The 26653-nt window shown below is 42.8% G+C and overlaps 1 protein-coding gene across 5 annotated transcripts in view; it reads right to left on the bottom strand.

Annotated features, from left to right (window-relative positions):
* Positions 1 to 9322: 9322 nt before the first annotated feature.
* The window catches only part of GALNT11 (polypeptide N-acetylgalactosaminyltransferase 11), an 84777-nt gene continuing 67446 nt past the window's right edge, over positions 9323 to 26653 (bottom strand). For all 5 annotated transcript variants that reach the window (XM_010384053.2, XM_010384054.2, XM_030933037.1 and 2 more), the window contains 8 exons: positions 25527 to 25652; positions 22620 to 22869; positions 20289 to 20406; positions 17579 to 17731; positions 14040 to 14258; positions 12635 to 12739; positions 10702 to 10839; positions 9323 to 10101 (listed from right to left, as the gene is read on the bottom strand). In XM_010384053.2, the coding sequence (XP_010382355.1) occupies positions 9970 to 10101; positions 10702 to 10839; positions 12635 to 12739; positions 14040 to 14258; positions 17579 to 17731; positions 20289 to 20406; positions 22620 to 22869; positions 25527 to 25652 (1241 nt within the window). In that variant the 3' untranslated portion in view covers positions 9323 to 9969. The remainder of the gene's footprint in view (positions 10102 to 10701; positions 10840 to 12634; positions 12740 to 14039; positions 14259 to 17578; positions 17732 to 20288; positions 20407 to 22619; positions 22870 to 25526; positions 25653 to 26653) is intronic.

Genomic DNA, 26653 nt, shown 5'->3' with positions numbered 1-26653 from the left:
AGTTTTTATCCTAACCACAGAAATGTTAAAAGTAGTCCTTCCTCCTTGATGGCAACCTTACGAAACTTTGCTTCCTGAAGAACAAGTTGATGCAGGCGGACCACACGGGGTGTATGACCTTCTCTCGGGGGAGGCCCCACTCATAGGTGACCCCTCTTCCTTCCACCCCCTCTCCCTCACCCCAGCCCTACTATTCCCACTGCTGCCAACTCCACAGCCTCAACTTTTTGTGTACCTTTTAAATACCAGCACACCCCGACACACACTTTCCTCAACTCTTCTCATCCTCTGCTCTCGCCACGCTGACCTCATCCAAACCTACAACTTCACCCAACATGGTGGGAAAAGAGTTCCAAACGCCTCCCTTCTGAGCTCTAGACCCTGGCATGACCCTGCAGCCTGCTCACTGGGCCTGCGAAAACTCCACTGCAGAGACTTCATGCTTTTTGTCTTCCAAGAACGATTCCACCAATACTTCCTCACTCGGAATGGCAGCTACCCGCTCCCAGGCGCCCGCACCAGAGCCCCAGGCCATCCTCATGCTCTGCAGCCCGCCTGGCTCAGGGCTTCATCCCAGCAGCCCCAGCCAGGAAGACCCTTCGCTTTCAGAACAGAAGGACCTGCTGTCCCCTGATCCTGGAATGCAAGCGCATGCCTCGATGCTTCCTCACTGCTGTGCTTTCTGCCGGGACCTTGTCCATCCCAAGGCCGCCCGGCCTGCTCCAGGAAGTCCTCCCCTCTCACCCGCTGTGGGATTGTGCAGCCCCGTTCTGTGCTTTCTTGGTGCATGAGTCTATCAGGGCATTTCTCACTTTCATTTCTAAGCTTTCCTTTCACCTGAAGGTGGGAATTTTAGCTTGCAACTATTTCTCCAGCACAAAAGAGGGCGGGCGGGCAGAATGCCGAGTGCCAGGTGGTCAACTCCCCGCAATCTCCCCTGCTCTGCCGGGTCCGGAGGGCTGACCCTTCTGGTGTCCTGGCTCCTGCTTCAGTTCAGCCGGTGGGCGCTGTTGGGGGAGGCGGGAGGCAGGACAAGGGACCTGGGCATTTCTGCTCCCGCTGTCTGGTGGTGGAGCTGCCTGTGTCTAGGCCCACGGCTCCGGACGCTGCTGCTCACCCCTCAGGCTCAGAGGTGGCAGTGCCCCGAGGCTGCCAACGCTGTCACGGGCCCTTCCCTCACAGCTCTTCAAGATGCCAGAGATGCGCGCCTTCTCATTTCCCAGCGGGACCCTGACTCAAAGACAGGAAGGAAGGATTTTTGGAAACATACTGTTGACAGCGTAAGTTAATATAATGTGTAAAAAATAATGTTTTATTATTAAAAATCCATATTTATAAAGAAAAAATGGGGAAGGAGGACAAAAAGGAAACTGAAAGGTGTTTAGGGAGTTTACATTTTTTTCTTGCCAATTTTACGGAGAACATTTTCCTATCTCTAAAGTGAATTACTTTATATTCATGATAATATAGTATTTGGGAGCACTTTGGGATTACTTTTAGGAACGTGGCAGAAGTAATCGAGTTCCCAGACACTCCTCCTCCCGTTCCGCTGATGTTAACTGTGACGCATTTGTCAAAACTAAGAAATGAACATTGGTCCATTGCTGTTAACTAACCTGCAGGCTACTTAGGTTTCACCGGGTTTTCCAATAATGTCCTTTTTCTATTCCAGGATGCGGTCCAGGCACCACACGGCGTTTAGTCATCACATCCTCTTAGCCTCTTCTGGACACTGGTAATCTGGTAGTTTCTCAGATTTGCCGTACTTTTCGTGACCTTGACCAATTCTGATTTGACAGTTTCAATCCTCATTATCTTCAGGTCTTCCTATAATTTAGCATATTTGTCAAAGCTGTTTTCAACATCAGTGTGTACTAATTCCATCCTTTCATTGATAGGCCTGTTTGTTTTTATTTAAGACTTTTATTAACAGGTGTTTTTCAGTTTGTTACTTTTTTGAAAAAATCAACTTGTAAACTTTTAGACAAATTAAAAATGAAGTTCTTAAAAAATCGCAACTTGAGCAGATATGAAACCATTTAAAAACCTTTAAAGGCGTATTGAGAAAAACCAGGCTTTTTTAAAAAACACTTTATTACCAAAAAGAGACATCTTTAGGTAAAAATAATTTAAAAACCCATGCCCCACAAACAATGCAGATAGTTCTAGTTATCTGGTCAACAGACAAAAAGCAGGCACTTAAGGTCTTCACCTCCAATCTTTTGTTCATTTCTTCTTGCTGGAATTTCCTAGTTCTTGTTTGATGACTAAACCGGGTGACGGTGGAGATAGCAGCCGGCATTTGCTCAGCCCACCCCGCTCAGCCTGGAGCCAGCAATTCTCAGCTGGTGGATCCGCTGCTTGTGTCTCTGCCATCTTGTGGTTTAGGGTTTTCTGGGCAACTGTGTCAGTAATTGAAGTCGTGGCGGCCCCGGTGCTGAGGTGGCTGGTGACCTTGGGTCTCATCTCCTGGATTGTCTTTATTCTCTTCCTCGCTGTCCTCTCCAGGCTGTCTTGGGTGAGGAGGGCCCTGCGGAATCGTGGTCTGTGTCCCCGGTACACTTACTGCCTCGCTGGTCTCCCTGCACCCTGGCTGTCACCCCTGCATCTGTCGCCCCTGCATCGCTGCTCCCGGCCGCCCAGAGGCTGGAGAACTGCAGCCTCCATGGAGGAAAGTGGGACTCTGCGGTGGGGCCGGCGTGGTGGGGCCTGGCCTGTGGCAGTGCTGTCTGATCCCTCCTTCTGTTCCCCAGTGAGGATTCTGGTGATTGTGGGGAGGACCCACGTCTGTAGTGGTTACGGTGGCTGCAGGTTTACTGCCTTGACCTGGGTCCCACCAGGCCCTGTAACATTTGCTGCCTCCTCACCCTTTTCTCCTTCAACATCAGACTCTGCGGCCTCCCCAGCTCTTGCCCTGCCAGGGTCCTCCTCCTTCACGGCAGTCTGGTGAAGAAACATCTTCCTTGGTGTGAAACCATATCTGTTCCTTACCCTGAACCGTTTGTTCCCAAAACCTTTGCCGTGACGACTTTCTTGTCCCCTCCAGCGGGGGTGACGGTGCCTGGGCTCCTCCCAGGGTGTGATGGCGACTAGGCCACGGCGGCGGTGGGGCTGCCCAGGGCTCTCTGGGATCCGCTCCCTGCTCCCAATCGAACTCTCTAGGCCTGTTTAAATCACCTTTTTCTCCTGGTGACGGTTATATTCCTTTTTTTCTTTTTCTTTTTGGAGTCTTGCTCTGTTGCCCAGGCTGAAGTGCAGTGGTGTGATTTCGGCTCACTGCAACCTCCGCCTCCTGGGTTCAAGCGATTCTCCTACCTCAGCCTCCCGAGTAGCTGGGATTCCAGGCATGTGCCACCACGCCCAGCTAACTTTATTTTTAGTAGAGATGGGGTTTCACCATGTTGGCCAGGCTGCTCTCGAGGTGATCCGCCTGCCTCGGCCTCCCAAAGTGCTGGGATTCCAGGCGCGAGCCACCGATTCCAGGCGCGAGCCACCGCCCCCAGCTGGTTTCTTCCTTTTGAAGCTTGTTCTTGAAGCACTTTTCCAGTGAGTCTGACAGCGCCTTTACCCTTGGCCAAGTCCAGCCCCACTCCTAAGGCATGGCCCTTCAGGGAATACCCTGGGCACCCTGAATACTCCGTGGGGCCTGTTACTTGGCTGGTGGCAGCCTCAATGATTTCCAGCCCCACCTGATCTTTGGGAGCTGTTCAGTTTCTAGTCTCCCAGCCTCGTACGTTTCCGCAGACAGACTGAAATATAGCCAGACTCCAGGGACCCCGGGCAGGTTCTGGGCCCTCTCTCTGTTTAGCTCCTTCCTCTCCTTCATCCTCCGATGCAAAATTCCAGCCACCTTAGCCTCCCTGGGAACCACTGGCTGAAGAGGTGCTGCATGTTTTTCTAAGTCTCTAGTTTTTTACTCCAGAAAGACAAGCCCAGATCCCATTACTCCTTCTTGGCCAGGAGCAGAACTTGTGTCTTTTGTTTAAAATGTTTCCTTCTTGTCAAATTCTACTTCTTTGAAGGCTTATTATTTCTTTGCCCCCATGTTCCTCCTTATCCTTAACTGCTCACACTTCCTGAGTTCTGTCACCACACTGAGTTTTCAGATTCGCTCTATTTAGTCCTCTCATGCCACTCTCCTCATGCCTTAAGCTCATTTTTGAATCAGTATGTTACAGTTTGGGTCGGTTCTGTGGCACATCCTTCTGGAGTGCTTTCATTATACAAATGCCATTTAGCTCTTTTTCTTCTTATACTTTGTATGGGACTTGGCCTTGATCCTCTTTTGTTGCTCATCTGGTGGGAACTGAGTTTCTGAACATGGAGGAGCGTAGCTCAGCTTTCCCACGTGGGGGAGCATGGCTCAGACAGCCTTCCCACGTGAGGGAGCGTGGCTCAGATAGCCTTCCCATGTGGGGGAGCGTGGCTCAGACAGCCTTCCCACGTGGGGGAGTGTGGCTCAGCCTTCCCACGTGGGGGAGCGTGGCTCAGACAGCCTTCCCACGTGGGGAAGCGTGGCTCAGACAGCTTTCCCAGCCTTGCAAAGCTCCCTCTTCTGTTTTCCTGCACTGCTAAAGCTATGGTCCTCCTTCTGCCAATGGCTGGCTTCACTTCCCTCTACTTCTCCAAGCTGTGTCTTTCCTTTTTCTTTACTATTATTCACTTACTACTGTTTCTCTATTATCCCTGTCTTGCTCAATTTCGACTCCATGCCCTGGCAGTTTCAAGAGTTCAAAGGAACTAGAAGCCTTCATCCCCTAAGCCCTCCCTCCCCCAGGGACGCCTGCTGCTACCCACTGCTGGAGAGGCAGACGACCCCACGGTGTTGGCTGCTCTGACTCCCGTTTCCTGCGGCCACCGTTGCCTTTTCCTATCCTCCACTCCTCAACACACCATCTGCCTGGAGCTTGCCTGGTCTCTGGCACACTGGTCTCGGGCGTCCAGCTCCTCCTACCCACTTTAGAGAATTCGCTGCTACCTTGCACCTACCTACTTTGAAAATACCATCCATGGGTTTTGGGTTTGGTCTGTCTAGTTGCTCTAATTTTATGTGGATGTTGACTGGGCAAAATTTGAAAGCTGTGCTGCCACCTTTTCTGCAATTTCCTGAGAAGCCCCCATGTCGGTCTGTTTTATTTCAGCCATTTTAATGGATGTCAAGTGGCATCTGAATGTCGTTTTAATTTGCAGTTCTTTGGTGACCATGATATTGAACACCTTTTCATGCACTGAGCTATTTATACTTCTTTGGTGAAGTATCCAAATATTTTGCCCATTTTGAAAATTGGGTTGTCTTTTTAGTACTGAATTTTAAACACAAACCCTTGAATATAGTTCTGTGGCTTTTTTCATTTTCTCAGTGGTGTCCTGATAAGCAGAAGCTTAATTCTGAAGTTCAATTTGTTAATATTTTATGGCTAGTTTTTTTTAAAAAAAGTTTTACTAATATGTTGCCCAGGCTGGTCTCTTAACTCCTGAGCTCAAGCAATCCTCCCACATTGGCCTCCCAAAGCGTTGGGATTACAGGCATGAACCACCTGTGCCTGGCCTTTTTCTTTTTCAAATACAGACAGGTTCTCACTATGTTGAGCAGGCTGGTCTGGAAACTTCTGGCTTCAAGCGATTCTCCTGCCTTGGCCTCCCAAAAGTGTTGGGATTGCAGGCGTGAGCCACCATGCCTGGCTCTTTAATGAGTGCTTAAGGAATCTTTGCCTACCCTAAAGTCATGAAGATATTCTCCTACATCTTCTTCTAAAAGCTTTATAATTGTAGTTTTTATGTTTAGATCTTAATGTTTATTTGTGGTACAAGGTGGTAGCAGAGGTGTCACAGGTAATTTTTTGTCCACAGGGATATCAGATTCTTGCAGCACCATGTGTTATAATAATTTTCTGTTCCCCACTGCATTGTATTGGCTCCTTTGCTGCAAATCAATTGGCCATATATGTCTGGGTCTATTTCTCTTCCACCAATCAATTCATTATCCTTAAGTCAGCAGCATAGTAAGTCTTGAATTAGTGTAAATCTTCCAACTTTATTCTTTTCAAATTATTTTGGCCACTCTTAGGCCTATGCATTTCCATATCAATTTTAAAATTATCAGTTTCCACAAAAAGCATACTGGGATTTTGATTAAAAGTAGCAGTAAATTCAGAGATCAAATTGTGGAGAATTAACATCTTATTAACACTGAGTCTTCCAGTCATGAATGTAATATAGTTCTCTAATCTTAACTTTTCTCAGCGATGTTTTCTACTTTTCATCGTACAAATCTTACACATATTTTGTCATACGTACCCTAAATTCTGGTATTTTGGATGCTATTGTCAGCTGCAATGATAATACCATGAACTTCAGTTTTGAGCTGTTTGTTGCCAATATGAAGAACAATTCATTTTTATATTGATTTTTTTGTGGTCCTGATAAATTCCTTACTATGTCTAATAGTAGTTTTGAAGACACCCTATGATTTTCTGCATACTTGATCAGAGTCTGCAAATAAATACTTTTACTTCTTCCTTCCTAATGTACATGCCTTTCTTTTTCTTGCTGTATTGCACTGGCTGGGAGAGGTAAGAACAGGTGTCTTTGCCTTGTTCCCAATCATCTTTCACATTACATGAGGCTAGCTGTAGTATCTCCACAGATGCACTTTATGAGGTTGAGGAATTTTCTTTCCATTCCTAGTTTGCTGAGTTTTTATCTTAAGTGGGTGTTGAATTCTGTCAATTTTTTTTCTACATTTTTTTCCCGCAAGGTCACATATGCCTTTCCCCTTGTATTACTAACACTGTAAATTATATTAATCAAATCTCCAATGTTAAACCATCTTTGCATTCCTGGACTAAAACCAACTTGTTCATAATGTATCATCCTTTTTATATGTTGCTGGATTTGATTTGCTAATTTTTATAAGGAAATTTTTCTTCTATATTCATGTAGGATACAAAAATCCTCTGTGCTCTATCTGCTCATCCCTCCCTCCTTCTATTATCTGGGTTCTACAGAAAAACAGAACCAACAGGATGTATGGAAATACAGAAAGAGATTTATTATGAGGGACTGAGATGCTCTATGATTTACTGCCTGCAAGATGGAAGCCCAGGAAAGGCAGTGGTAGTGTTCCAGCCCAAGGCTGAAGGCCTGAGGCTCAGGAGAGCCAATGATGTAGGTCCTCGTCTGAGTCCAAAGGCCTGAGAGCCAAAACACTGACATCTAGCTTCAAGGAGTGAGCAAGTCACCCTTCCTTCACCTTTTCGTTCTATTTAGGCTCCCAATGGATTGAGTGGTGCCCGCCCGCATTCGTGAGAGCAGATCTTCTTTACTGAGTCTTCTGATTCAAACATAATCTCCTCTGGAAACATCCTCACAGACACTCACAGAAATAATGTCTTACCAGTTACCTGGGCATTCTTTAGCTCAGTCAAGCTGACATAAAATCAACCATCACATTCTCCCATAACCCCTAGCAAGCAGTGATCTTTTTGCCTCTGCGTTTTTGCCTTTTCCAGAATGTCATATAGTTGGAATCATAGCTTTTTCAGATCGGCTTCTTTCACTGAATAATATATTCTTAACATCCCTCCATGACTTTTCAAGGCTTATGGCTTAATTCTTCTTAGCACTGAATGTTCCATCGTCTGAATGTACTATAGTTCATCCATTCATGCACTAAAGGACATCTTGCTTCCAGGTTTTGGCAGTCATGAATACAGCTGCTGTAAAATCCACGTGCAGGCTTCGTGTGGTTTTCAGCTCCTTTGGCTAAACGCCAAGGAGTGCAACTGCTGGATCACAGGGTAAGAGTATGTTTACAAAGAAACTTGCCAAAGTGGCTGTACCACTTTGCACTCCCACCAGCAGGGAATCAGAGCTCCTGCCGTTCAGCATCCTTTTTAATATCTGTAGACTCTAGTGTGCTTGCAACTCATTCCTAATGTTGGTAATTTCTGTGTTTTTTGGCTAGAGGTTTATCAATTTTACTGGTCTCTCCAATCAGCTTTTAGCTTTATTTCCTGTTTTGTTTCATTCATTTCTGCTCTGGTATTTAATATTTCATTTCCGCCTCTTTGTCTAACTTGCTCTTTTTCTGTTAAGATGGAAGCTAAAGTCACTGAGACTTGTATCCTTTTCTAATATAGGTGCTTAATGCTATAAAACCTCCAAGTACTGCTTTAGCTGCACGCCACACACTGTTGTATTTTCATTTTTGGTCAGTTCAAAATAGCCTTTTGATTTTTTTCTCTGACCCTTAAGGTACTGGGAAGTGTGCTAGCTTTTTATAATATTTGGAGATTTTCCAAGTGTGTTATTGATTTATATTATACTTGGCATGACTTGCTCAATATCCCAGAATATGGTCTATCTTGGTAAATAGTCCATGTATTCTGTTGTTGGGTAGTGTCAATTAGGCCACAATGGTTGACAGTATTGTTCAAGGTTTCTACATTATACTGTTTTTCTGTCTACTTGTTCTATCAGTTTATTGAGAGGTGTGTTGAAATCTCTTACTGCAACTGTGGATGGGTGTACTTCTTGCAGTTTTAACAGAACTTCAAAATAAAGGCCACAAAAACTGATAAACTGGGATTAAGTTGAACCTTTTATTCATGAAATGACGCTCTATATCATCTGTAGTAATATTCTCTGTGCTGAAATCTACTTTGTCTAATATATCTATTCAGATGTCTTTCATCTATCTTACCATCCTTCTATTTTTAATGTATTCATAAAGTGAGTTTCTTATAGGCAGCATATAGTTGGATCTTGCATTTTTATCTAATCTGCCTTTTAACTGTGGCATTTACATTCATTACACTTAATGTGATTATTGACATTGTTGGATTTCAATCTACTATCTTGCTGCTCTTGTTTTCCATATGTACCATCCTGGCCTTTGAAGTCAAATCACAGATAAAATATTTAGGATGTGGTGCTTAAACTGTTTTGTGGTTCAGATAAAATATCTGAGTGTATACTCTGCAATATGAGACCGTCTCTCCTCTTAAGATGTGGTTTGGGGGGAAAATTCACCTTATATTTCAGAATTTTTAGTATATGCAAGTGATTCCCGAATGTCTTATCTCTAATTGAGCTACATCTTCCAAGAGTCTGACCTCTATATCCAACTGCCTGTTGAACAGCTCTCCTGGGTGCTGCACAGGCAACTCTGATGTCCAGTATCTAAGGTCACACAGCTCAAGCTAAGAAACTGGGACGCGTCTTGAGAGGCAGAGGACTCTACCGAGCCTACTGGGTCATCAGCTGACTCCAAGAGCATGCAACACACCTCAGACCAGAGGCCCCAATCCAAGACAAAATATCCTAAATAATCAAAAGGATTTTTTATTTTAAATGTAGATAATATCATAATTCATCAAAATAATTTATAATACTTAACTGCCTCTTATACTGTCTTATAAATGATGCCTTCTGAAGTTAAACATAATGTAGCTTCAGTTCTTTTAGATGATCTACTCACAACATACTAAACAATAATAGTTTTTTTTTTTAAAGCACTATCTCCTATGAAGTCTAAGAAAGGAAATCACGACAAGTTCCTGATCAGATAAAAACCACTGCATCATTAAAGAAGATTAAAAAGAGGCATAAATAAATCTGAATAGAAATATCCATTTTCCTGGGTTTTATCCTTCTGTACAAGCCCAATTCTAGGGTTAAAATGATATTCTGGTTTGCCTCTATAAGCAAGAAACTCCTTAACAGCAGCTCAGAAATAACCTTAATGTCTGGGTGAAACCAACTTCTTCACCTGTGGACACTCAGAGCTCCCATCTCTGTCAGACGGGTGTCACCTCTGCTAACACGCCCAGGCATCTCCGGGAGGACAGGGAAAAGTCATCCTCTCCAAGATGGCTCTACTCTATGCAACCCAGGCGTTCCTAAAGCCCCCGACTCCACACAGGAGGCAACGCCTGATGAAGCACCGCTCCCGCCACAGCATCAACCTTAACCTTCCAAATGCCATTGCTGTGAAGAGGAGCCATCGCAGATCGCCATGGCGACAGAGCCCTTCTGACCCAGGGGATCCACCGCTCTCAGGCACTGTCCAACTGACACCTGGTATAGCCGATTGTTTTTCTGGGGGGGGAAAAAAGAAAAAAGGTAGCAAGAAAAAAAATACTGCCAATTACTGGCAAAACATGGAAATCCAGAAGAAATATGGAACATTTAAGAATTCAGATTAAGGGATACAATAGGCCCTCTTATCCAAAGATTAGTTTTCCGCTCTTTGTTACCTGCAGTACAGTACAGTAGGATACTTTCTGACCACAATCACGATTTGTATTATAGTATAGTGATTTGTTTTTATAGAGAAAACAAACAGACTGTTGGGCTTCGGCAATCCTCCCACCTCAGCCTTCTCAGTGCTGGGATTACAGGTGGGAGCCACTGCACAACCACAGTATGCTGTTGTAACTGTTCTGTTCTTTAGAGTTATTGTGGTGAACCTCTTACTGTGCCTAATTGATGAATTTTATCACAGGTATATCTCTAGAAAAAAAATACAGTATATACAGGGTTTGTACTGCTTGTGGTTTCAGCCATCCACTCGGGGGACCACTGTACTGCAAACTGAGAAGATCACCCCCAAGGTAGAAAATGAGTTCACCTGCTGCACCCCTCACTCAACCTTGTGGGTCTCTGCACATTCTCCCAACATCACCGAGCACTCCTCACCCCAAAGGTCCACTGCTGGGATCCTCCTGACCCGTGGCATTTCATGAGCCGTGGTGGGTCTGATGAGCGAGTCTCTGACATATCTAGACAAAGGAGACTATTTAAAACCAGTTCATGTTCTTCATTATAAATCCAGATCTAGAGAAAAAAATAAAATAAAATTTAGATAACGAATTTTAAGACTGAACAACATTAATTCCTGGACTGTGTAGGTGATAGAGGAGCCCAATAAGCCTCTGGCTGACCCTCTGGAGACAGAAGGGCACATGGCTGCCATCTTCATCAATTCCTCATCGGTGGGGCAGTTAGGAAGCGCACAGACTGAATCACAGACTATCTTCAGGAACACACCTGGGTGACATGGCAAGTGCAGTGAACACCTCACTCTCCAGCATGCGCCATCACTACGCTCAAAAGGAATCCGTTCTCTTCTGTTCTCCTATTTACTCACTGCTTCAACTTACAGACTCCAAATGGATGTGTGCAGTGTTCACTAACATGAAGACCCTCGATCAGAGTCATAGGGAGCTGTAAGAGAATTGTCTGTAACACTGCTATTGTTTCATAGCCTGTGTGTCCAGTAAGGGACCTACTGGCCACATGCAGCTATTGTACACGTGAAATGTGGCTGGTGGCTACAGAATTAGCACAACTATAAAGTGACAACACAGTACATTTAGAATAGGATAACTCCATCACCCCAACTTATATTTTCTGGAACAAATTTCAGCTCTCACCTCACTGGGACCTATACCCCTGAAGTGTCACCACAATTTTAATACTTCCACAACACTGCCACCTCTTCTACCCAGAAGCTGCACAGAAATCCCCCCCCCTTTTTTTTTTCAGACGGAGTCTCACTCTGTCACAAGGCTGGAGTGCAGTGGCACAATCTTGGCTCACTGCAACCTCTGCCTCCCAGGTTCAACCAATTCTCCTGCCTCAGCCTCCCGAGTAGGTGGGATTACAGGCACGCACCACCACACCCAGCTAATTATTTTTGTATTTTTAGTAGAGATGGGATTTACCATGTTGGTCAGGGTGGTCTTGAACTCCTGACCTCGTGATCTACCCACCTCAGCCTCCCAAAGTGCTGGGATTACAGGCATGAGCCACTGCACTGGGCCCCAGAAATCCCCTTTTAACCATGTTTTCAGCACATGTATCACCTGAGACAGTGGGCATGAACTCTTCTGGGAGAATGTTTGAAGAAATTTCACAGTATACATTATTTACCAAAAAGTCCAAGTGGCTTTTTGTTTGTTTTTTCTGAGTGACACCAACCCCCCACTAGAATAGAAATGAGACACTACAGTTTATGAGATTAGACTGCTGTTACATTATGCTATTTTATCAGACACAAATGAGTTTGAAATTGCTGTTCTCAATTGAAGTCCAAGTTATTTGCTGATTTTTAGGCCCATTTTAATATTATTTAGGAGACATACATAAGCTGAAATTAAATTACATGAATGGAATGAACTGAAACTCTGTAGTGCTTCCCTTGGCCATTTCTGACAAATTCCTATGGCTCGTAAGTCACAAGTTATTCCCTGGACTATTAGCAAGTACAAATGATGGTGTAAACAATTAAAATGTTCCACGACAATGAGCAGAGGTAGGAAAAACATACAAAGGAGGCGAAAGTAGCCGACTGAGGTGTCACCTAAGGCCACTCTCATCCTTTTAACCCATTTATGCCGAAGGCTGTAATTTTTTTCGGTGAAAAATCAGACCCTGGCGATGACCTTGAGCAGTAGGATACAGATAAGCCCCATAAGCTTAGCGTTCCAATAATGGAACACTACACATAAATGGGTTAAGAAAAGCCAGAATAGTAGACACTGATGTCCTCAGGAGTGACTGCCAGCAGCTTCCCTTCATTGGAAGCCACCTTGCAGGCACTGGCTGTGAGCTCTGAGGCCTCACTCACCTGATTTGGGTCACTGTAGTCACAGGTCTTAAGCACCACGAGGCCTCCCTTCTGACTTGGGCGGCCCTGGGCCACCAGGCATTTGTTGGTCTGGAGGTGATAGAGCTGTAAAAGAAGGCACTCAGCTCAGAATGCGGGAAGCAATCCCAGAGACGCCTCCCAAGCCTGGAGGTGGTTCCGGGCGAAATGTGAAAGGTTACTCCGGAGGTACGAATTCCAAGATATGCATTTTTAATTCCTAAGTTCTAGCCTCAGAACACAGGAGCATCAAGATAGACAAAAGTTATAACTCCAAAAGTTATCAGCAATTTTAACATGTAGGCAGTGTCAGCTAGGAATTCTAGCTACATATACATGTTTACTAATCTACAGCAGATGAAGGAAATTAAAATGTCATCCCTGCCCTAAAGAACTTTCAAATGAAGTCAGGGATATAAGAACAACATGTATAAAAAAGTACACAATGAAATGCAATATGCAGGCTACACTGGAGATACACAGATGACAACTATCATAGAACTGTGAGGGCGAGACAAACAGCAAGAAGTAATAATGGTAAGGGATCAACTACATGGGCACACACTGCTCTCTTTTACTTAGAGAAAAATACCTAATACTAAACATCTTGATGCTGGGTTTTTGTTTTATTTTTGTTTTGTTTTTTTGTCTTATTATAGAGTAGAGAGAAGAGGAAGGGGAAAAGCTCTAGGCTTCCTCCTAGCCACTGAGGGAAGAGTTGGCACTGTTCTGGCAGAAGTGCCTTCTTCATAAAAGAAGGGACACTGGGCAACACAGACAGTATATGCCCTTAGCTTTAGAAGCCAACGCTAAGAGATGACTCAGGAGAAAGGGATGATTTTCTGGCCAGATCCCTGTGACTATATAACTGTAATGAGTTTAAGACACAAAGACAGCTAAGGAAATGTGGTTGATGAATGTGCTTTCTGCTGAGCTCAGGTGACTTCTGGGAACACCAGACGTGAAATCCCACCCCATTCCCCCACTCTGGCCCTCACTACCACCTCCGCTCTATCTGTGACTTGGTTCCCAGAACTAAGAGTAAACAGCAGATCACTGCCCCATGCTCCACTTGTTTTCCTTTTTGGCCTGTCCTCTGACACTTCCATGGCCTCTGTCCAGGGTGTATTCCCATGTGCCACTGCACTCTTGGAAACTGTCACATAACTTAGCCTCAGAGAAGGCAACTATGCCGGCAAGGCAAGGATCTACACTTGAGGTCCTACACTTGCGTAGAGGAAGTTCTCATAAACAGAATATAATGAAAGGCAAGCTGAAGTCTGTCATTAGACTCTGCTAAATCCACAGTGTCATCTGTTCTAGCTTACGGGCACTTCAAAACTTTTCATATCAAACGTAAGACGCCTGGAAAAGACTGCTTTCTTACCCTTCCACGTTGAAGGACTTTCGGTCGTTTTGGCCCTCTGTTGACAAAAATGGGTTGTTGGGGTTTGGCATGGGGCCCAGATATCTGCATCTCTGGGTATATATTATCCAAATACCATTTAAATGATTTACAACCCAACTTCTTTCTCAATTCAACACGCTCACTGATATTTCCATAGCTTTTCGTCTTCAGGTCAGGTCTTAAGGAAAAATACTGCTCCTGAATTTAAAAAAGTAAAAATAAGAAAATCAAATTTTTTGTTAAAAATGATTATACAATGATATAGATATTTTTACATGATGAAGTCCATTACTAACGATGATAACATGTACCTTAAACTGTATCTGAGAATCAGTGAAACAGGCGTATATATGAGATCAGTGGGTCTCAAACTCGTGAGTCTCAGTAATCGATGTTCTTAAAAATTACGGAAAACTCCCAGGAGGGTCTGCCTGTGTGGGCTGTGTCTGTTCATATTTATCATACAGAAATTAAAACAGAGAAACCTACAAATTATTAATTCCTTAAAATAATTAAAAACTCATTACAAACACAAGATTTAGTGAGAACAGTGGCATTGCTTTATATTTTTGCAAACCTTTTTGCTGGCTGGCTGGCTTAAAACAAGTCAGCTAAATTCTCACATCTGCATTTAGCCTGCTGCCGTGTGTTGTTTTGCTTAAATATATGTATTTTTAAAATTACAACCTATATATAATTATGGGGTTAACACTACTCCAAAATTCAATAACTTTTAAAGTTTAGTTACAACGCGGAACATGAAATCATATTAAGATTTTGACACTGTTGCATTAAAACGTACTGGTCTATCGGCCGGGCGTCGTGGCTCACGCCTGTAATCCCAGCACTTTGGGAGGCCAAGGCAGGCAGATCACTTTAGGTCAGGAGTTTGAGACCAGCCTGGCCAACATGATGAAACCCCCTCTCTATGAAAAAATAGAAAAATTAGTTGGGCACGGTGGCACATGCCTGTAATCCCAGCTACTTGGGGGCTGAGGCTGCAGAATCACTTGAACCCAGGAGGTGGAGGCTGCAGTGAACTGAGATTGTGCCACTGCACTACATCCTGGGCGACAGAGTGAGACTCTGACTCAAAAAAGACAAATAAAATCTCATGGTCTGTATGGCTCTCTGAATGGATCTTCTACCCGTTTTTGTAACAGCATGCATTAATCATTTGGAAAATGCTATATATACTATATATATATATATATATATATATATATATAACCACTGATCTCCTCAGTAAAGAAATTTTTTTTTTTTTTGAGATGGAGTTTCACTCTTGTTGCCCAGGTGGAGTACAATGGCACTATCTCGGCACACCACAACCTCCACCTCCTGGGTTCAAGCCATTCTCCTGCCTCAGACTCCTGAGTAGCTGGGATTCACGCACCAGCACACCCAGCTAATTTTGTATTTTTAGTAGAGACGGGGTTTCTTCATGCTGGTCAGGCTGGTCTCGAACTCCCGACCCCAGGTGATCCTCCCGCCTCGGCCTCACAAAGTGCTGGGATTACAGGCATGAGCCACCGTACCCGGCCAAGTAAAATTTTTAAGTACTAGGAAGCTGTCAAGCTCCTGGTGGTAAATGTAAGTTTTTCAAATTCTAATTTTCACTTGAGAGCTTAAATTTTATCGTTTGCAACAAATACGGTCAGTTGTTTTCATGTTCATTATTTAGTTCGTTTTACCCAAATATGAGTAATTATGGTGTGTGAGTCAGTCAGTCTTAACACATAAAAAGAGTGTTCCTGGAAAGCAGTGGCTAGCTCCGCCCACAACCCAAACAACCGCACAAGTGTTTTTCCTTGAACCAACCACTGTACTTCAGTAAGCAGCAGAAGTGCTTTCTGTGTGAGCATGCGTACTCACACAGGATACTAAAAAGGCACATTGAGATTTACTAAAATTATTATTATATCAATGACATTCAGAAATGAAACTGGCCTTTGTCTTCTCAGTGAGTGCTGGTGAAGAATGCAGTGACTACAGTATAACTGGGTGATGATGCCTCGATTTATGCTAAGGCACTAGCCACTTTACTCACCTATTTTACACACTCAGTGCAATGTCAACATGGTCAAAGAGGCAAATACTGTATTAACCTCTGAAAATGATTTTAAACTGGCAGACCTCCTCAGAGAGTGGCTAGGACTGGGACCATGCGTTGAGAACTATAGTACCCAGTGATGATTTAGAGATGAGCATGGAATTACACCTGAAAGTCTGGTCAAGGAGGGAGAAGGGAGATAAACAGTACTATAGAAGAAACACCGTGGAGTCCCTACTGCCCCCAAACACAGCGCACCACTCTGTCCCTCTCATTCCAGCACACGCTACATGTCTCTGTTTATATTTTCCTCACGGTGTGAAAAATTACTGTGCACTCCCTTATTCATCTTTTATCCCTCAAAAACCTAACACAGAGCCTGGCATACAGGAGGTGCAAAACAAATATTTAAAAAATAACTATACACAAATACAGCAGCAGCTGGGCGCGGTGGTTCACGCCTGTAATCCCAGCACTTTGGGAGGCCAAGACTGGCAGATCATCTGAGGTCATGAATTCAAGACCACACTGACCAAAATGATGAAACCCCATCTCTACTAAAAAAACCAAATTAGCCAGGAATGGTGGCACGCACCTGTAATCCCAGGTACTCGGGAGGCAGAGGCTGAGGCAGGAGAATCACTTGAACCCAGGAGGTGGAGGTTGCGGTGAGCTGAGATTGCACCACTGAACTTCAGCCTGGGCAACAAGAGTGAAACTCTGTCTCAAAAAAAAAAAAAAAATTCACAGCATTTGTCATAACAGTCAAAAGTGGAACAGGCCAGGCGTGATGGCTCACACCTATAATCCCAGCACTTTGGGGAGGCCAAGGCAGGTGGATCGCCTGAGCTCAGGAATTTCAGACCAGCCTAGGTAACACGGCAAAACCCCATCTCCACCAAAATACAAAAATTAGTCGGGCATGGTGGTGTGGGAGCTGAAGTGGGAGGATCACTTGATCCTGGGAGGCGGAGGCTGCGGTGAGCCAAAATCGTGCCACTGTACTCCAGACTGGGTGATAGAGTGAGACCGTCTCAAAAAAAAAAAAAAAAAAAAGTGGAAAAAACCTAAATGTTGATCAGCTGGATGGATAAAGTAAAATGTGGTCTGTTCATACAATGGGATATTATTTGGCAATGAAAAGGAATGCAGACCCATACATGGTGTGGCACGGACAAACCCGAAAACGCTGTGCTCAACTGAAGAAGCCAGACGGAAAAGACCACGTGGTTTATGATTCCATTTGTATGAGTAGACACTTACAAAATTACAAGAGTCAGATTCGAACCAAAAAGAAGTGAAGTACTAGGTGAAGAGGGTGGGGGAAACTAGAAAGAGTCGGCCCTAAGGTGAAGGTTAACCAAGAGAAATATGCCAGAGTGAAAAGTAAAGCAACCAAAGCTATCACTAGGCCAGTCACTACTGGCTTATCATTCATCCTTCTAAACAAGAAATTTCATCTCACCTTGTATTCGTCCAACCAGACATGTGCCAGCCTCAAAGAGTTGTGTGTCATGGTGTCCTGGCCTTCAGGAGACCCATAGGGTCGCCTTTTTCGGAAAATGTGTCCTACTCTAGAGCAAGGGATGATGAAAAGCTTACCGCCACACATCCAGATCTGGTCAGAAGCAAAAACAGGCGTGAACAGTTGCCTCATGTTATTGTGAAACCAATGTATGAATTTTCAATGAAATTAATCTTTATTCAATAGGTGTTTATGAAACTTGGCAAGATATTTACATCTCATTAGATACAAATATTCAAATAGAAGAAAATGAGAAGGTACACATTGTTAAAAATTATCTGTCTTTATCATTACAAGGAACTGAATTCTAAAACAATGCACACAGTAAGCATTTACTACCATGTGTCTGAAATTGCACTTACCCAACTCTGTCGCTTTAACAGATCAAGAGACTTGATGTTAGGCACTTAAGGATAAGAAGTGCTTATTACCTGGTCCTCTCATTTCAGTTTCACAGGTACTTACTTATACAATGCATATTCTTTTTTAGAAAACAGATTTTTAAATATAAAATATATAGAATAACTCCAGATTAAGATTCAAAAGACCTTAGCTTTGGTCTAAATTCTGTCCTTGACTATCTGAATTACTTTGGAGTTAAGTTCGTTTTTGTGACACTCAATTACCTTATTTAAAAAAAAAAAAAAAAGAGAGACTGAACTTTTAATAATAAAATCTATTAAATAAGAGGCACAATAAAATCTATTACGCCTTTAACCCTAACATTCTAAAACTTACAGAATGAAAACCTGCTTTTTTTTGTTGTTGTCGAGACACAGCCTTGCTCTTGTCCCCCAGGCTAAAGTGCAGAGGCACCTGGCTCACTGCAACCTCTGCCTCCCAGGTTCAAGCGATTCTCCTGCCTTGGCCTCCCGAGTAGCTGGGATTACAGGCACCCGCCACCACACCCAGCTAATTTTTTTGTATTTTTAGTAGAGACGGGGTTTCACCATGTTGGCCGGGCTGGTCTTGGATCCTGACCTCAGGATCAGCCCGCCTTGGCCTCCCAAAGTGCTGGGATTATGGGCGTGAGCCACCATGGACCCAGCCAAAACCTGCTTTTTAGAAATACTGTAGTCAATACATTTGCAGAAATACAAAAGGACATATGAACAAGTATCATGGTATTATCTGATAGGGATTCTGCTAACTGGACTAGGAGATGGTTGGGAGAAATACTGGGATATTTGCTTGGAAGGAGAAGTGTCAGCTCTCCCCTTGCCCTCTTTCTGCCTTTTCCAAAGACTGTCTACACCATGGGCCTCTGAGCCACAGACCCCACCTACACTGTTAACTTTCAAACCTAAGCAATTGGAGAAGACAGATAATGCAAGGTGGATTTCTTCCTCAGGACAGGGGTACCTGTATACATAAAGGACTTAGTAAGCTATACATGGGGTGACGGTATAAGGCAGCATCGAACTGAGCTGTTTCTGAAAGTACAATGGGAAGCTATTAATTTTTCCAAGAGAACAGGTATGAACTAGGATGGTCTTAGGCCTCAGGGAAATCTGGTCACCCTGACTATATGTATCTGGTAGTATCAATAAAATAAACCAACAAAAAAAGAACAAACCTTTAAATTAGCACACTAAGACATTCTAAATTTGTATCCAACCATTCTTTACAACAATACTTTAATAATTTATATATATACATATACATACACATACATACACAGAGTGGAATAACAGATACTGGAGACTCTAAAAGGTGGGAGGGGAGTGAAGGATGAAGTACCACCTATTGGGTACAATGTCCATTATTCCAGTGGTGAGTGCACTAAAAGCCAGACTTTACCACCACACACTATGCACTTGTGCCTCTAAATCCATAGAAACAGACTAGGTACAGGGGCTCACGCCTATAATCCTAACACCTTGGGAAGTCAAGGCAGGAGGATTGCTTGAGTCCAGGAGTTCAAGACCAGCCTGGGCAACATAGCGAGACTCGCATCTCTACAAAAAATAGAAAATTAGCCAGGTGTGGTGACGTGCGCCTCTACTCCCAGCTACTTAGGAGGCTGAGAGGTGGGAGGGTTGCTTGAGCCCAGGAGTTCGAGGCTGCAGTGAGCCACTGTGTTCATGCCACTCTACTCCAACCTGGGCAGCAGAGCAAAACCTTGTCTCAAAAAAATAAATATGAATAAATATATGGCTTCTTACATGCTTTTTCATTTTGTTGTTGTTTTCCTAGTCAATGGATCAACATGTACACTTTTGATGTTTTAAATAGGTATTATCCGTATCACAGATTCTGGCAAGGTAGCATTCATTAAGGACAATTTGTCAATAAAGATAATCATGGAGCACTCTGGGAGGCCGAGGCAGGAGGATCACTTGAGCCCAAGAGTTCAACACCAGCCTGGGCAACACAGTGAGACCCCATCTCTACAAAAAATAGAAAAACTACAGGCACGTGCCTGTAGTCCCAGCTACTCAGGAGGCTGAGACAAGAGGATCGCTTGAGCCCAGGAGGTCAAGGCTGCAGTGAGCTATGATCACACCACTGCACTCCAGCCTGGGCGGCAGAGAAATACCCTATCTCAAAAAATATAATAATCAAGGAGAACATAAAGAAAATATGAGATCATGGATGAAAATCATATTCCACTACACACAGTTATTAATTGAGCATGCAAAAAAATTACCCGAAATGATATTTCCAAGTTTTCTCCTCCCCAGATATCCATGCCACTATCATACTGTCCAAGTTCATGGAAATACTGTCTGTTCATGGCAAACAAACCTCCAGCCATTGTTGGTGACCTCGAAAAAGGAAAACAATTACTGTACTCATTCCACAGTCAGTTATCTTACCTACTACTTTTGTTTAAAATACTCAGTGTCATTTTGGAACATAACTAATAAAAATTGAATTAATGATTATGAAACATGTTATCCAGTATCAGAGAATGAGCCAGGCCATACAACTGGATTTGCTAGATTGCTAATAATATGCTAGTATCTGGCATATGAAGGCTACTTTTCTAAGTTCTCAGAAGTTCTTTTCCTACTGTAACCATTTCTGATAGAAAGCCACCTGATATGGTCATTCCTTCTGACAATCTCACAGAGCCTTGGGGATCAAAACTGGGCTCTAAGGTCCACCAAGGAGAGATCTGACAAACATCACACATTGGGAGTTGGACTCACACAAGTTAGACCAGTGGCTCTCAACTGGGATGACTGTGTCCCCAACGGTCATTTCATAATGTTTAGAGCATTTTTAGCTGTCACATCTTGATGTGTTTGTGTGGCAGGGTGCTCCTAGAATCTGGGCTGAGGTCAGGGATTCTGCTACCTATCCTAAAATGCACAAGACGGCCCCCTACAACAAAGAATTATCTGGCCCAAAATGTCAGTAGTGCCAAGGCTGAGAAGCCCTGTGCTGGACTGAGAAAAGCCGTAGACTGGTCCTCTCAGGGACTCGAGCTAGTAGCCAGTCCGCTCACTTCCTAAAACTGGATAGAGGGGAGTGTGGATTCTAGTGGCCCAAGCTGCCTGCAGAAGAGAAGCAAAATTATCTCTGCAGGGAAAAAACATCATCCCAGGTATGAATGTATTTCTATAATTTTTCATACATCATGTCTGGCACTAAGCAAAAATAAATAAGCAACAAATAAATAACCAGGCAAATGGGAAAATAAAATCATATGAAAGCAAAATGAGAGAAACAACATACAACAGAAACAGATACGCAGTGGTTTCAAATATGGAATCATCAAGCAAAGACTTTAACTGCTCAGTATATTCAAAGAAAAAGACAAGGCAGAATTCGGCAGCAAATTAGTTACCTCAAAAAAGTAACCATGTTTATACATATTCAAAAAACACTTTTTAAAAACAAGACCAAAAAAATGTAAGCAGCCAGTGAGAAAGAGATTATCTTAAGGGAAGCAAAGTAAGACTAAAAACACTGACTTCCTGTCTGAAATGGTGAATGCCAGAAGGTTCTTGAATGATGCCTTCAAACGCTGAAAGAACATGCATGTCTGCCACTGCCAACCTAGAACTGGATATTGAGTAGACATGTTCTTCAAAACAATGCTGAAACACAAGGACATTTTCGGAAAAACAGAGGGCTAATCACTAGGAGGTCCAACTAAAGGAACGACTAAGAGCGTTCTTCAGCCAGGATGAGAGCAATCCGGATAGAGCTGCAGCTGCAGAAGGAACAGGGTAACATAAAGGGGAGATACTTGGGCAAGCCTGTGTGAATACTGCTATGTAAGAAATGGCTTCTGGGATTTAAATTATATGGACAGCAACAACAACAAGTAAATTGGGGGAAAAATAACTGAAACATGAACATTCTGAGATCCTGGCATTGTTTGGAGAAAGTACCAATTTTGATCACACTCTGGCAAATCAAGAACAAATGTTGCATTCTTTAAAAGTTAAAATACAGGCAAACCTCTCTGAATTCAATCTACATAAGAAATTTTTAAAGAAAACAAAAATAAGAAAGAAAAGCAGATTTATATTACAGAAGATGAAACACAGATAAGAACATAAAATAATTCCTATACTATGACTTTAATAATTATACTAGCAGGAATACAACTTCAAAATCCTAATGAAAGCAAAGGCTTACGTATTAATGTTTTTCACAGCATCACTCAGGTTACCAAACAACTGAAGGTAAGTTAGTGAACAATAAATACACCACGGTGTTTGACATACCAAGAGCAAACACCACATGGGGCCCTCCCAGGGCTTCCTCTGCAATGGTGGCGTGGTCTGTCTGCCTTTCTCACAAGGCTCTAAGTCCTTGAGGGGACATATAGTATCTTACTCATAAATCTTTCCTTAGGACTTGGCAGACTGCATACAATTCAATACATACTCAAGAATTTTTTAATGTACAAATTAAGTCAACACTTTTGCTCCTTACAAAGGAGGAATTATCTTTAATATCATTTTTTTTCTCTTTTAAGGAAGCACTGGTAGGAATTTTTCAAACAAAGGAGTGATCTTACTTAATTGGTGCAGTGGCTCCCTCCGCTCCTCCTAGCTCAGAAAGGGGGACAAGATCCCATTTGAAGTGCAGCCCCCAGTTGAACCCTCCGCGGACGACAGGGGACGAGCTGTAGGCCAGCGTGTCGGCGCTGATGATGTCGATCACTGGGCACACCACGGTATGCCGGTCCTCACGGATGGCGGCCAGCAAGGGCTGCAGCCACATCATATTCACTTCACAGTGGCTGTCCAGGAACACAAGGACTTCTCCTAGGGAGGAAACAACAGAGGCTCAGGAGAGTGTTGCAACACTCAATGTAGGCACAGCCACCCGTCCAATGGGATGATGCAGTGACACAGCATGAAACACGACTGCCACCCTGCCAGCCCCAGACGGCTTCACTGCTGCACCACACTTCACTGCTGATGGTCAGCAAGGACGCCCCTCAGCCAGTAATGCTGCGAGCAGTGTTCTGCTGTAGTTGAGGGACCCATACAAATCACAGGTGCGCCTCTTGAGAAAACGGACAGGCAATTCACTCTCTTCAGGAACAACTCAACTCTCTGGAAGGCCAGATATTGAGTATTTCAAGATGTTTTGGTGCCATGACAGTGCCCAGTTGTGTCGATATTTTTATTACAATTATTTTAATCAAAATATTTCGAAATTTAGCACACACTTATAATACATCTCTCTGCCTCAGTAAACAGAGTACAGAGAACACAGCTGCCTTCCTCACTGGTGACGAGGAAATGCACTGTAACCATGGCTGGCTGCTGCCACACAGTTCTCCCGAAGAGAGGGAGGTGCAGCCGGGGGCACTGTCGGGGATGCCTCCCGCTCATTTCTGTTTCTTCCATCTCCCACCTTTCCTTTCTACTGCCCCCCACCCTCTTGGCTTCAGTGGCTCTCATCTGCCAATGGGATACACCTTTCTTCTAGCTAGCAAAATATAAATCATCAACATTTTATCCTGCACTTTAAGCTCCCCTTGATAAATGTGAGCAGAACTGAGGATTTTTTTTTTTTTTTTTTACATATAATTTCAAATTTAAGAGCTCCATGGTTCTTCTGAGCAGTTGAGAAACTTAGAATCTCATCATCAGGTCGCATTATTGTTTTTCTAAAAGTGCACTCGTGAAATGTATCAAGATTTTACATGAACTACTTAAAGCACCAGATGTTATTTATCCAACTAGTGATAAAAGCAGTATCTCAGTTTTCAATGATGCCCGTCAATCAGTCCCGCAGATCAGTGTCTGTAAACAGCCTGAAGGTGTGGGAATGTAGGCAGCAGGCAGCTCTCCCCTGTCACTGAATGCAGAAAGGCAGGACCTCCCACATGCACATCAGTGGGGGTGAGGTGGGATCAATTCAATCACGATTGCTTCGAGGAGAAAATGGATTCAGAGCTTTTCTTATTCCAAAAGTATTACTTTTTCCAATTAACACCAATTTAACTAAATGAAGACTGCACCTGGTCACAGTGAACCTGAAACAATGACTTCCGCGAAAACTGACTTGCTTCTGACAGATCCTAAACTATATCTGAATGACGACCTGAAGAGATCATAAAGGGAAAAAAACCTAAATAACTATCGCTATCTAAAAACAGTCAATTCACAGTAAACATGCATTCTAACGGAACCATGTTTTGAGTTGCTTAATACTGAAAATACCCCATAATTTTCACTCTGTTGCTTTGCCTTGAGTAACTCCACACAGTCAATTCAGTAAATCTTTACATGACTAGAAACCTAGAAAAAACAGTCTCACGAGCCTTGAATTCAATCTGCATCCACTGCAGAGGGGATGTAGAGGAGCTGCTTCTCTTTTTTTGTTAATTGCTTCAGGTCACTGTGGGCTTAAGAGAAAGAAGAGAAGACAGATTCTAAAAGTGAAGTCCTAGTTCAGCCCAGCACAGCCAGTGGCTCCACAGGGGGAGCGGCGGTGAGCAGTGCCGACCACCACGAACCCAGTGGCAGGTTATCTAGAAGAGCGTGGAATACAGAAAGGACTGCAGTAGATGCTGTCACTGCTAGGGAATGTCCCCACCAAGTTCCATCATTCTCAAATGACTTTCAAAATTTTTTTGCCATGTCCATGCACTACCTGCAATATCATACACCTAACATTTTTAAACAGATTCATTTGTTTTAAATTTATTTTAAATTTTTTTAAAAATTACAATCATAAATGAAACTCAGGGAGACCAATTACACATAGGTAACCATAAAACAAAATACAACAGAATCTATAATGTAATTGAAGACTAACCAGATATATTTTCTACAGAAGACTGAAATTGAGATGTTATTTCTTTTTAAAGGGGGAGATCAGTGTATGATGGAAAGGTTTTAAAGATATACCAGTAACAATGGAGACTTTCTCCTTGATGGAATCAGAAGAATTAAGAGGGAATTTTAAAGAAAGTGCCTTTTGTAGTTATGTAAGTCAATCTTACATCCGTTTACCAATTAAAGTAATGATGTGTAGCTCCAGAGGGATGCACTCTGCACTAAGAATTAAAAGCATAGTTCAACAGTTTGGGTTCATACATTTTAAATTTTGTATTTAAAAACATAAAAGTTCAGTTACATTTTGGTCTGGGCTTTTCTGCTTATATAAGTGAACAAGATATAAAATCTATTTGAGGGGCAATAACTATCAAAAAAGCATCGCTATGAAAATAGACACTGAGGATTTGAGAGTTCAGCCCCCTGCACTACGTCCACTACGTGCTTTGGGGTAGCAAGCAGGCCTGGAGTTATGAACAGGCCTTTCCCAAACAGAACAAGCCTCATCTCTCCTGCTGGCAACGTCCATTTGAAGCACCACTTTTCATAGACTTTGCAGAATCAGGACAGGTGCTGAGGCTCGAGCCCTTGTCTTCCAACACCAGTAGGGCAAAGCTAACAAGTGATACCTGTCGCATGGGCCGCGCCAATCATTCTTCCTCGAATCAATCCCTCACGCTTTGTATTTCTTATGACTTTAATTTTTCCAGGGAGGTATTTTTGGACATATTCATCTAGTTCTCCTTTCAAATCATCTGAAAATAGAGTCCCACAATTATTCAAGCTGTATGAGACATATATAAAGACACTTTACAGCTATTCTAAAGTTGTATCTAGTACTTGCTAAAATTCACAACAAACTATCAATAAAACAAAATACAGAATATTATTTTAAATAAGTATTGTAGCTTATCCTGTAGGAAGAAAAAGGAAGGAAAGAAATGAAGGGTAAGAGCTGGAATATTAGCCAAGAGGAATACTTACTTTAGTTATAGACTTATTTGTATCTCCATAGCATCAAGCACAATACTTAACACATAATACTTAATATATAAACAATGTTTGGAATGAGTATTTCGAGTGCATAAATGTTCAGCTGACTGTATATAAATCACATTGATAACAAAGAAAATGAGATATAAATGCCTTTTATTACAAAGTAATTTAAGTCTTAGTCCATTTCAAGGTATTTAAGAAACTTCTATTGCCCCTACCAAGAATAACAAGAACAGCATTGAATATGTTGTTTTATTAATTCAGCATCTTTCTTCTAAGGTTGTTAAATATTTTTTAAGGAATTCTATGTCATTCACCTGTATATTTCATAATAACTTGAAAGATCATGTAAGATAATAAGCAGTAATTCTTTCCATAGTTAATATACAAACCACCCCAAATTATGAATTTTTCCTTTTAGGTAAAATAGCCACAAAGTGAAAACCAAAATACAAGTTGACTTAAAAAAAAAAACCACCACCATAAATTCTAGAAATCAGTATTAACCAATCTTCTACTTGGTCCAGACTCAGTTAGGTTTTCTGTTTGTTTGTTTTTAACCAAGGTTTGAGAATTTTGCTCCCATGAGTCTCTGTCCATTTCTTTACCGTCTACATTTAAGTATACTGATATACCAACTCTGATGTTGATACAAGTGGCACTTAAGAAATGCCTGAGTGCATGAAAAAGTCACTGGCATACACCTATACCACTGTGTTTCTGCAGGCTGCTGTCATGAAAAGAGCATAAGGCTTGGAGC

Source organism: Rhinopithecus roxellana, chromosome 6 (genome assembly GCF_007565055.1).
Source record: "Rhinopithecus roxellana isolate Shanxi Qingling chromosome 6, ASM756505v1, whole genome shotgun sequence".
NCBI classification, from domain to species: Eukaryota; Metazoa; Chordata; class Mammalia; order Primates; family Cercopithecidae; genus Rhinopithecus; species Rhinopithecus roxellana.
The sequence above is the reverse complement of the archived record's forward strand: the minus strand, read 5'-3'. Positions and strand labels throughout refer to the sequence as shown.